This window comes from Lynx rufus, unplaced genomic scaffold, assembly GCF_022079265.1.
Source record: "Lynx rufus isolate CCGP_SWC_20201006 ecotype Redwood Valley unplaced genomic scaffold, mLynRuf1.p SCAF_13, whole genome shotgun sequence".
Classification (NCBI taxonomy): Eukaryota; Metazoa; Chordata; class Mammalia; order Carnivora; family Felidae; genus Lynx; species Lynx rufus.
Window position 1 is genome coordinate 51,986,052 of NW_025814827.1, and position 12,211 is coordinate 51,998,262.

Genomic DNA, 12,211 nt, shown 5'->3' on the forward strand with positions numbered 1-12,211 from the left:
ACAATAAATCTAAAAGTAAAAAATAGATTCAGTTTACCCACAGAGGGTAGAGGGTAAGGAATTATAAACTGTAGAGAGTGACTCTCAAATGTAAACCTGTGGTGCTGGATACTGACTAAACATCATTTATAAATTAAAATTTTTATGTTTATTCTAACTGAACTGTTATGTGTTTATGGACTTTTCTGCAATAGATTCTTATGTATGAATGGATTTATGATAAGCAGAATTCATCATCAGAGGTTGAATTATAAAGAAGTCCTAATAAAAGAGGCATTTTATCTTCCTATTGTATTTCATTAGTTTTAAGATGAACCCCTACCCCCATGCACCTTTTAACATGTTTTAAAATTAGGTTATGGTCCTCTTTCACTTTTGGCCACTGGGGCAGTCTGCAGTCATTGCATGAACATGTATAAACATCAAAAGCATTGGGACACCTGGGTGGCTCAGTCAATTAAGCGTCTGACTCTTGGTTTCTGCTCAGGTCATGATCTCACAGTTCATGGGATTGAGACCTGCATCGGGCTCTATGCTGCCAGCTCGGAGCCTTCTTGGGATTCTCTCTCCCCCTCTCTTTCTACCCCTACCCCATGTTCTAAACAATAAAAAGAAGTGTTGGGGTGCCTGGGTGGTTCAGTCAGTTAAGCATCTGACTTTGGCTTGGGTCATGATCTCACGGCTCATGAGTTCAAGCCCCGTATCTGGCTAGGTGCTGACAGCTCAGAATCTGGAGCCTGCTTTGGATCCTGTGTCTCCCTCTCTTTCTGCCCCTCCCTTGCTCGTGCTCTGTCTTTCTCTTTGTCAAAAATAAATAAACATTAAAAAAATAATTTAAAAAAAAGTATTGTCATATGCGTATAGAGTATGATCTGTGCCTCTAAAAAAGAAAAAGCCTAAAAAACACTAAAATACTCCTTTAACATTGCATTAATGGTGTGGAGAGGAGATGGGAAAGGTAGGCTGGACCTACTTAATTGGCAAAGCTTACTCAATGTGGGGCTCTTTTGTTTTATAGATTCTTTTAAGAAATACCAATATTGATAGCACAGATGGTTTTGTAAGGAAGAACCAGGAAATAATGAAGGCTTGAAGACAAAATAATGCAAAAGATTTGGCCTATGACTTTTTATAAAAACACAAAAGTGACTTTTTATATAAGAAATCAGTTCTTACAATCAGTATGAAATCTAAGTTCTAAATTGTAAAAAAGCATTGATGGAATTTGATAGCCATCTTTGTGGGTATTTTTGTCCTTCCTTTGATATTTAATATTCTGTTATTTATTGTGTCCTTTTATTATTTTCATGTGAAGTGGCATAGTCACTCAGTTATGGGTTAGTCTATTCCCACTTACGAGCTCTGTGACCTTGGACAACTACTTAACCTCTGTGAGCATTGGTTTGAAAATGGTAAAATGAGATTACATTTACTGACTAGCATTTTAAGTTAATTCTTTTCTACTTAAATTCCAAGAGCTTACACATACATTATCTACTTGAATCTCATAACATTTTAAGTAGGCTATTTATATATTTTTGGTAAAGTGAAATTTTGATGTTAAGATAATGTCCTTCCTCAGGGGCGCCTGGGTGGCTCATTCGGTTAAGCATCCAACTTCAACTCAGGTCATGATCTCAGTTTATGGGTTCATGCCCTGTGTCAGGCTCTGTGCTGACAGCTCGGAGCCTGGAGCCTGCTTCAGATTCTGTGTCTCCCTCTCTCTCTGTCTGCCCCTCCCCACTCATGCTCTGTCTCCATTTCTAAAAAAAAATGAATAAACGTTAAAAAAAAAAAAAAAGATAATGTCCTTCCTCTGTTTGATCTTTTGGAACTAGAGAAAAGTTAGAGAAGGTATATTTCAGTAATGAATATAAGTAACTTTGTTAACTAGTAAGGAGTGAGGAGACAGAGGCAGAACAGTGTCTTTCAGTATGTACGTGGTTGAATGTTGTACCCGAAGAAGTGATATGGCAGTCAGATGCTTAAAGCTCTGTATAGAATCCCTGCAAATGCAAGTCACAAATGTAGTCTGATAAATGTTTGTAGGCTACTTAAATGTGAATGGCATTGCTATTGATGGTGTGACTTTTTTTTCCCTACACAATGAACAAATTCTTGGTAAAGTTATAAACAAAAATAAAATACAAATTTTCTTGATTTAATAGGAGTTCTAGTTTGGAAATAATTCATTTTATTCTAAAATAGCAAGGAAAAAAAGACTGTATTTATGTGTCAAATAGGCTTCAGTTCTAGGTTAATGTAATTATAATAGTTTTGGGGTTTTTTTAGTTTTTTTGCTTTTTGTTTTTTCTTTTTTGTTTTTTACCTGTTCAGAGCTCCAGCTGGAAATTTGAAAGTCTGTACTGTTATATAGGTCTTTTTGGTACATTACAGGATATCCTGCAATCCTCACCTCTTTCCACCAAAAGCCAGTAGTCATCTTAATGTTTTTGACAACTAAAAAAATATTTCCTCCAACTTTAATAATGTTCCCAAACTTTGCCATACTTGTTAAAACTATTGGGTTTAGATGTATGAAAGGTAAGGAAATTAAATTCTAGAGAAAGAAATGATTATGCAACTTATTTGTAATCATGGAGTGACTAAATTTTATTAAAGTGGGTAATTTGAAACTTTAAAAATTAAGATGGCTTATAGTATGTACTTATTTTTCCTAGTAAAATGAATGAAAATAAACCCGGTGCTTCACAGAATCTTGGTAAGTAAAATATTTAAAACATTTTCAGATATAATTATTTGAAATATATAATATTGTTTATATATAATATAAACAAATATAATATTAAGATATTCTACTCTTGCCTTTTTATTATATTAAAACTTTGTAGAGTGCTGACTCAAAATAGGAATGAGTTCCTTGGTCCATGCTTTGTTCATACATCCATATAGTAAAATAATAATGTCGTGTGTATTCATTTCAAGAAAAATCCACTGTAAGATAACAGTTTGTCAGATTTTATTCATATTCTCTATATGTATTTATCAGGTATGTGTTTTATCTGAATAAAACAGCATTATTTAATAAACACAATTTTTTTCATCTTTTTTGTATGACTTTTTCTTAGAAAAGGAAAAATGCGGGTAAGACCATTTTAAACAATACACAAAACCTAACATGAAAAGGAAGACTTATCTGTAGGTGCTCGTAACAGTCTCAAATAGATGCATACCTTTGCTTTTACTTGTTCTTCATTTGTTAGTTTAAACAGTAATATATTGATTTGCTACCATGGAAAATGAGAAATTTAAGTTATGCTCTTCTGCCATTACTCCACTCATTTACCCTTTGTAAGATTTAATTTTTGATGTTCTCTCAAATTAAAAGTATTGTACTTAAAACTGTCTTGACCATCACTAATAAAGAGTGTCTCTTAACTCCACCTTCATGGTTGATAAAGAAATTTGTGCTCTTACTCCTCCCTGTACTTTGCTTTTCTGCTTTTACCTACAGACTTCTACCAACTATGTTAATTGTTCAGAAACTTCGTAATTCATGGACTACCTTCATGTATTTGTTAACTGCAAATACTGCCTTTACTGTTATTACTTAATATTTTTCCTAAGATTGACTCAGTTTTTTACTTATCTGAATGTGTTTATTTCATTATTTTAATACAGCTAGTATCATTTGCTCTAGTTATAAGGTGATCTTAATATAGTGAAGTCAGAAAGAACACTGTTACTGCATTTTAAATATTAAAAGTAAAAGACAACAAAGTACAAATACAAACGAAAACAATCTACATATAAAAATGGATGCCTGAAAACTAGTGTGTTCTACATCCAGTGTTTCCATCTCCTGGGTGAAGGTAGGAAGGAGGACAAATGGAAAGCTGCAGGTTCATGGCATCATAGCATATGCAGCTCTATCCAGTGCTCATCATGAGGACTCCCATTCTGTAGTCTTAGCTAATTCCTTGTATTTCTCTTCCTCTTGATAGCTGCATGCATAGTTACAGCTAAAATTACAGGCACGGGGATGAAAGAATTTAAGATGAGAGCAGATGAGAGCTGCTGGTGTAAGATGTCCTGTAAACAAATGGCAATTTGCTGGAGTTGATGTGGTCAGTTACTCTGTATGGGGACAGAAGGGGAGTTGACATATTTTGAAAGATTGCGGAAAGGGCTTTCAGTTATGGCTAACCTTTAGTGACGGAGGGCAGATATAGGGGGGGATATTTCATAATATTAAATATTAGCTTATGATGTTTTTTTTCCAGTCCTGGAATCTATTTTGTGAGTACACTGTTAAATGTAGTACCATTTCTTTTTCTTTTCTTTTTTTTTAATGTTTATTTTTGAGGGAGAGAGAGAGAGAGACAGTGTTAGTAGGGGAGGGGCAGAGAGAGAGGGAGTCACAGAATCCGAAGCAGGCTCTAGGCTCTAGGCTCTGTGCTATTAGTATAGAGCCCGACACGGGGCTTAAACTCACAAACCGTGAGATCATGACTTTATCTGAAGATACTTAACCGACTGAGCCACCCAGGCGCCCCAGATGTTGTACCGTTTCAATGCATAACATCCATTCTTGATTACATGTATTAACTAAAGGTAAATGAGACTGGCTGCTGTAATAGGTAAATGCTGAAGTCTTAGTGGTTTAACACAACAAAAGTTTATTATTTGGTTAAGTTACAGTCCAGTGTGAATTGGTTAGGGGAATTGGAGCAGATAGGGGGTTTCTGCTCCATGCAATCACTTAAGAGATTTAAGCTCCTTTCATCTTATATTGGTTAGCTACCTTGAGATTCTCAGAGTCTTTTCTCTTCATCTGGTAAGATTTTCTCATAGTTTTACTAGTATGTTATTAGAAATTTTCTTTACAAGTAAATATAAGGTAGAAAAGTTTGATAATTATAATACTAATGTTTATTCAGCTCTATCTAGCTGCCACACCCTTTTAATTATATTACGGTATACCATCTCATTTAATCCTTACTAAGGCATAGTTTGAGGTAAGTACTCTTGTCCTCATTTTTAAGATGAAGAAACAGAGCCATAAAGTGTTTATGTGACTTGTCCAAGATTACACAGCAGGAGTGTGGTGCTGAAATTTAACTCAGATCTCCTTGACTCTACAGTTTGCCTTTATGAAATTATTATTGTTATGGTAAAATACATATAACACAAAGTACACGTAACTATTTTAAAGTATACAGTTTGATGGCATTTAGTACATTCACAGTGTTGTACAACCATCACCACTATCTAGTTCCAGAACATTTTCATCATCCCCAAAGGAGACTGTACCTGTTAGGCAGTTACTTTTCATTTCCCTCTCCTTAGCCCCTGGAAACCACCAATCTGCTTTTTGGGCTGTCTGTGGATTTACCTATTCTGGATAATGTAATCTATTATATTAATGGGGTCATATACTATGTGACCTCTTGTGCTTGGCTTCTTTTATTTAGCATGATGTTTCTAGGCTCATCCAGGTTGTAGTATGTATTAGAGCATCATTCCTTTTTATAGCTGAATAATATTCCGTGGTACAGATATAATGTATTAATTTATTCATTCATCCATTCATTGATGCACATTTGGTTTGTTTTCCTTTTTTAGCTCTTGAGAATAGTGCTGCTATAAATCTTAGTATTCAAGTATTTAGTTTGAACATCCATTTTCAGTTCTTTGGCATATATACCCAGGAGTAGAATTGTTGTGTCATATAGTAACTATGTTTAAAATTTTAAGCAACAAAAAATATTATTTTTCCTAAGTCGCTGTACCATTTTACATTTCCACCAGCAGCGTGTGAGGGTTCCTATTTTTCCAGATCCTTGCCAACATTTGTTATTTTTGGACATTTTGGTTGTAGCCATCCTAGTAGACGTGAAGTTGTATCTCATTGTGACTTTGATTTGCATTTCCCTGATGACAGATGATATTAAACATCTTTTAATGTGCTTACTGGCTATATATCTCCTTTGGAAATTGTTTATTCAAATCATTTGCTCCATTTTTAAATTGGTTGTATTTTTGTTGTTGAGTTATAAGAATTTCTTATGATGCATTCTGGACACTAGACCCTTAGCAGGTATATGTTTCCAAATATATTCTCCTATTCTGTAGATGGTCTTTCCACTCTCTTGAGTGTTCTTTGATGCACAAAAGTTTAAAACTTAGGTGAAGTCCAATTTATTTTTTCTTTTTTACTTTTGCTTTTGGTATCATGTGATTCCTAAGAAACCACTGCCAATCCAAGGTTATAAAGATTTACCCTATATTTTCTTCTCAGAGTTTAGTTTTGGTGCTTACATTTAGGTCTTTGATCTGTTTTGATTTAATTTTTGTATGTGGTGTCAGGTAGGGGTTCAGTTGTATTACCTTGCATGTGGCTATCATATTGTGCTAGTAACATCTGTTGAAGAGACTGTTCTTTCCCTCAGTGAATGATCTTGGCATCCTTGTTCAAAATTAATTGACCATAGATAACATGTATAGGTTTATTTCTAGACTCTTTTTCCCCGATTGATCTATATCATTGTCCTTAGGCCACTACAACACTGTTTTGATTTCTGTGGCTTTTCCTAAGTTTTGAATTTCCTTTCTTTTTTTTTTTTCCATATCAGTCTAACTAAAGTTTTGTCAGTTTTGTTGACCTTTTCAAAGAATCAACTTTAGTTTTTATTCTCTATAGTTTTTCTGTTTTCTATTTATCTGTGCTGTAATCTTTATTTTTTTCTTCCTTCTGCCAGCTTTTGGTTTAATATGTTTTTATTTTTCTAGTTCTTTAAGGTTAAAATTGTTATTGATTTAGGGTCTTTGTTTTTTCATATTGGCTTACATAGAGATCAACCAGAGGTGAAAGCTTAGGGTTTCTGGGGTCTTTTTCTGAGCATGTATCTAGTCCTGAGCATGTGTGTGTCTTTCTAGATTCCCAGGTATCTGTAGGAGCTTTTCAAAGCCTTTATTTATCCTTGTGTCCCCTTTTCCCAGCCTCTTCTTTCCTGGGTGTTTTGGTCTGTTACCTGCTTGTCCTGTCTGTTACCCTTTGGTGCAAGCTGCTTCAGCTAGTATATTTGTCTAAGCACTTTTGACAAATGGTGAGACTCCAGCCCTGAGAAAGTTCTGAGGCAAGCAAAACAAGGGCATGCATCTGAGCTCATCCCTCAGGGATCCACCACACAGATCAAAACACATAATCACATTTCTTTAAGAACAAGGTTCATTTCACCTCCTCTTGGACAAGCCAAACCTGGAACAGGGGCCATCGTACCTAAGGCCAATGCTCAGCTGGAGAGTGGGGGATGGTAGGCAGGTAAGTTAAAATGCCACAAAGTGCTCATCAGAATTTACCAGCTTGTTTCTTTATTGAGCATTCTCCTAAGTGTTGTAAGTTTTAAAACTAGATTTCAGAGTTTCTAAAAAATTGATTCTGACAGTTTTTGGCAGCTTAAATGTTGCCTTAGTGGGGAGATAGTGTTTTGGGGTTTCCTAATCTATTTTCAGTGATTACCCTACTAGTTGCCATTTTGACGACACACTAGAATTCATCATTAAAGATAAATTAAAAAAAATGCAAAGTCTAAAACACTGTTTATTGTTTAGAAATAGGTGTTAGAAATTTTAAGTTACTGATAATAGTATAATGTGATTTGCTCTCTCAGAAAGAATTGAACACCTCACTTGAGAGAAGCTCCAGTTCCATAGGTTTTATTTTAAAAATTTAAAAATATTTTTTATATCTATTTACTTTTTTCACTGTTAGCTTGTGTTTTTTGTCGAAAAAATGATGACTGTCCTAATAAATATGGAGAAAAGAAAACTAATGAGAAATGGAATCTCACTGTACATTACTATTGTTTGGTGAGTATAATTTATAATTAAATCCTGGAAATTTGATATTCTTCTAAAGAAGACAATTAGATCTTGATGGCTGGTTTCTGAGAATTGGATAAGTCATTTAACTTCTTTTTGGATCTCATTTTGCCTATATCTAAAATAAGGTTTTTCATTTATCAAATTCTAAGATCCTGAAATTAGTTGGTATGTATGAAGGAAGACCTGTCATCATTATCTGTATTTTTGTCTAACCCTTTAGGGCCTAAGTGAATAAAGGAGAAAATGGTTAGGGCTTTAAGGTGGTATCTTTTTTTTTTCACTTTTTTGTTTCCATTGTTGCAAGTGGTAAATCTCAGAAAAGAGTTGTTGAAGGTTCAGGGAATAGAAGGAAAGTATTTTACTTCACAGAGAACCTGCAAAAAAAAGTTTTGAATGAAGGTAATAAATTCTTGTGGAAGAGGAAATAGGTGAGTTTATGGGTCACTTGGAAGAAAGAAAAACTGATTTCATACTGAGAATTGGTCTCTCATTTGTTTCCCCTTTCCTTTACCAACTTCTTACCTCACTCAGTCTGTGCCTTATATTAATAGCACCATCACTACCTTAGCATGCCAAGGTTGCATCAGTAGACACAATATTTCCTGATAGTATGTAAGTTATATATTGCTTCTTAGCAAATTATCCTGAAATTTAGCAGTTTAAACAGTTATCTCAAACACTTTTTGAGGGTCAGGAATCTGGTATTGGCTGAGTTTGGTAGTTCTGTCTCAGGGGCTCTAATGAGGTTGCAATTCATATTGCATGTAAATTGCAATATGGGTTCAGTCAGTCATATAAAGGCGAGAGAGGGCAGAGGATCCATCTCTGATGGCTCACTTTACATGGCTTTTGGCCTTAGTACTTTCTATGTGTTGGCAGGAAGCCTCAGTTCCTTACTTCCTGGGTACCTCTGTAGGGTACTCACAGCATGGCATCTGGCTTCTTTTAGAAGAAGTGGTAAAAGAGAGAGAAAGAAAAAAATGGAGAGATAGATTGACACCAAGATAGAACCATATGACCTAGTCTTCACTGTCCCATACCACTGTCACTTTTAATTTATTCTCTTTGTTAGAAGTGAGTCATTAAGTTGAGCCCACATTCAAGGCAAAGGGAAATAGGCCCCATCTCTTAAAGGATGAAGTATCAATAAATATGTACATCTATTTTCATACCCACCCCAGGATCCCTGTTAAAACTCTAGATACTTCTTGAGAAACCATTTAACATATTTCTTGGTGATTCTCTAAGACTATAGTGTTGTGTCTCAGGTACCCTATGGATTAAATAGACTTCTGGACTGGCTTAGGAACCTAATTACTTTGTACCAAGATTTAAGGGAACTTGAATTTGGCATTTCAAGTTTATTTGTAAGTTGGAAGTCTTAAATTTTGTATCACCAAAGAAAACCTTTTCATTTTTCTAAGAGTTTATTTTACTTTTTATGCAGAAGAATCAGGGGAGCTATTTTATTAGTAATTGGGTTATGTTTTCATAGCCAATTCTTTTTTTTTTTCCTTCAAGTTTATTTGGAGAGAGAGAGAGAGAGCACGTGAGTGGGATAGGGGCAGAGAGAGAGGGAGAGAGAGAATCCCAGGCAAGCTCCATGCTTGCCCAAGCACAGAGCCCAGCGTGGGGCTCAATCTCACAACCATGAGATCATGACCTGAGATGAAACCAAGAGTCCAAAGGTTAACCTACTGAGCCACCCAGGCGCCCCCATAACTAATTCTTAAGTAATGTGTATTTTTAGGTTTAGGATGTATTATATTGATTAAAATAATCCTCTAATCACAAATTTAAAGTATTTTTAAATTATTAAATATATTCAATTTTATGAAAATATCCTTTATATTGTTTGTCTTTAATGAGTATGATAATTCAAAACATACCCAAGGCTCAACACGTCAAAGATTCCATTTCATTGTGAACAGGAAAGTACAGTAATGTTATAAATGGTAATGGAATGTTAGAGTTGAAAGAGACTTATAGGGGCGCCTGTGTGGCTCAGTTGGTTGGGCCTCTGACTTTGGCTCAGGTCGTGATCTTGCGGTTCGTGGTTTGAGCCCCGCATTGGGCTCTGTGCTGACAGCTCAGAGCCTGGAGCCTGCTTCGGATTCTGTTGTCTCCCTCTCTCTCTCTCTCTCTCTGTTCCTTCCCTGCATGTGTTCTGTCTCTCTGTCTCAAAAATAAATATTTAAAAAAATTAAAAAAAAAAAAAAGAGAGACTTAGAGACAATCTAGTCCAGTGTTTTTATTTTTGTGTTTAAGGTCAGAGATGCTAAATTACTTGCCTAGAGTTCCAGAAAGTTCCAGGACACAGAGCCTGGTTTGCAAGCCAGGATTTATTCATAGTCCCATGTGTTTTCTTGATTCATGTTGCCTTAACATATTTAAACTGAAGTTAAAAGATTTTTAAAAATTCAAACATTTATGTTAACCATGATTCAGTAGGTTTCCCTGTAAATACTCCTTTTATGATTCAGAATCCAGCTAGATTTCAAGTTGGCCTGAAATATCACTGATAAACTGAATTACCTCCATAACATTTACTGATACTACATTTACACCTTACAGTATTTCCCACTATTTTTTCTAAAACAGGTGTTTTCTGCCTTCCTTTCTTTCTCTCTTTTTCTATTATTTTCTGGAATGCTTTTAGAAACCAGTTTGGTTATAGGAACTGTTAATATACCGTGTCTTCCAAATCAAAGAATTTGAGTAGCCTCTTACTTTGACCATGAAAAATAACTGTTATAGATAAGAGGCGCTTGAAATTTGAGTTATGTCCATTTTTCAGTGGAACATTATCGATCTTCTCTCTATATATACACATACACATGATTTATATATACATATATATATATTTATACATTTTATATACATGTATATATACATATATGTATATGTGTACACACATATTTCATATATATATACACACACACACACATACATATATTTCTAAACTAGTTAGAGTCTGTTTTCTAATTGAGCATATATTTATAGTTGATGTCAAGTGGAATTTGGCAGAGAGGTAAAGAAGAAGAAGGAGTTTACGGTTTTCTAATAGAAGACATCAGGAAAGAAGTGAACAGAGCTTCTAAACTGGTAAGTAAATTGTTTTACTCTTTACACTAAATACTGTAAGTATGGTCATACTAGGGAGGTTTTTTCCCATCAGTTTCCCAACTGGAAATTTACAAGACTTTGATTTTATGTTCAAATGCTTATTTTTGTCAAATAAAGTAAATTTAAAAGAACACTTTGTATATTTGCAATGAGAGTGAGGTTAACCAACCCTCAATAATACATGTGACAATGCTGGTTTCATATCCTTATTTTATTCCAGCCTATCTATCATTTCACCTACTCTTACCATCAGAATTGTGAACATACTTTTACTCTGCTATTCTTCAAATCTTTAATCCTGAGTCAACCCAGTCATTCACTTTTCATTCCTATACCTCAGTTAGTGAGTTGGCATGATGGGTTGAGGTGGAAATTATGCAGCTGGGCAGACCAGTAATTTATGATCTCTACACCTCTTGTGGCCATTCTGTGACATTGTGTACTTTTGTTCACTTCCTTCTCATGTTCTGCAAGGTAAGTACAGTAAAACCTTGGATTGTAAGTAACTTGTTCTGCGAGTGTTCTCCAAGACGAGCAAACATTTCTAATAAATTTTAATTTGATAAATGAGCGATGTCTTGCCATACAAGTAGTATGTGACACTGAATGTCACATGATCACAACTGAACCAGTGGTTCTTCTCTTGCTCTCACTGTGGGATTGTAGGTGATCGTCTCCCATGCTCATATGCTCTGTCTCAGCTCGTGGTGTTTGGCAGAAATCAGTGATTTTTCAGAACGTTGAAAGGTGCCCACAACTGGCACTCATGGGGTTTTTTTTGTCACTTCAAAACACTATTTACAGTCCTTTGCCTTTCCATACGAGAGTTAGGTTAGGAATGCTTTGTTTCATTCTAGGTCAGGGTGCCTGCAGATAACAGACCCTTTCCTCCTCTGCCTTATTGCCAGTTATATTAAATACAGTATATGACAAGCGTTTATTAATACTGTACTGTAGTCAACATCTGTGCGAGTGTATACAGTGGCCCCCGTGCAGAAAAAGTTTCCATTGAGCCAAGAGCAGTGATTCTGTTAGTGATAGTGGAAGTTGTCCTACACATAAACCTCCTCTGTCTTGTCTCCCTCACTTCAGCCATGAAGGTCTTCAAAGGTTAATTTGTTTATTTTTCTTTATATTTTGTGTTTTCTTTATTATTTTGTATTATATTACAATCCTGTAATCATTTTTATATGAATTTTTTTGGGTCATGGAATGAATAATCTGAGTTTCCATTATT

The 12,211-nt window shown here is 35.1% G+C and overlaps 1 protein-coding gene across 3 annotated transcripts in view; it reads left to right on the top strand.

Moving 5' to 3' along the window:
• G2E3 (G2/M-phase specific E3 ubiquitin protein ligase) overlaps positions 1-12,211 on the top strand; it is a 68,459-nt gene that overhangs the window by 21,001 nt on the left and 35,247 nt on the right. For 2 of the 3 annotated variants that reach the window (XM_047075561.1, XM_047075560.1), the window contains exons 2-4: positions 2,682-2,722; positions 7,736-7,833; positions 10,852-10,953. In XM_047075561.1, coding sequence (XP_046931517.1) covers positions 2,686-2,722; positions 7,736-7,833; positions 10,852-10,953 — 237 coding nt within the window. In that variant the 5' untranslated portion in view covers positions 2,682-2,685. The remainder of the gene's footprint in view (positions 1-2,681; positions 2,723-7,735; positions 7,834-10,851; positions 10,954-12,211) is intronic. The other variant, XM_047075562.1, reaches the window with a different exon arrangement.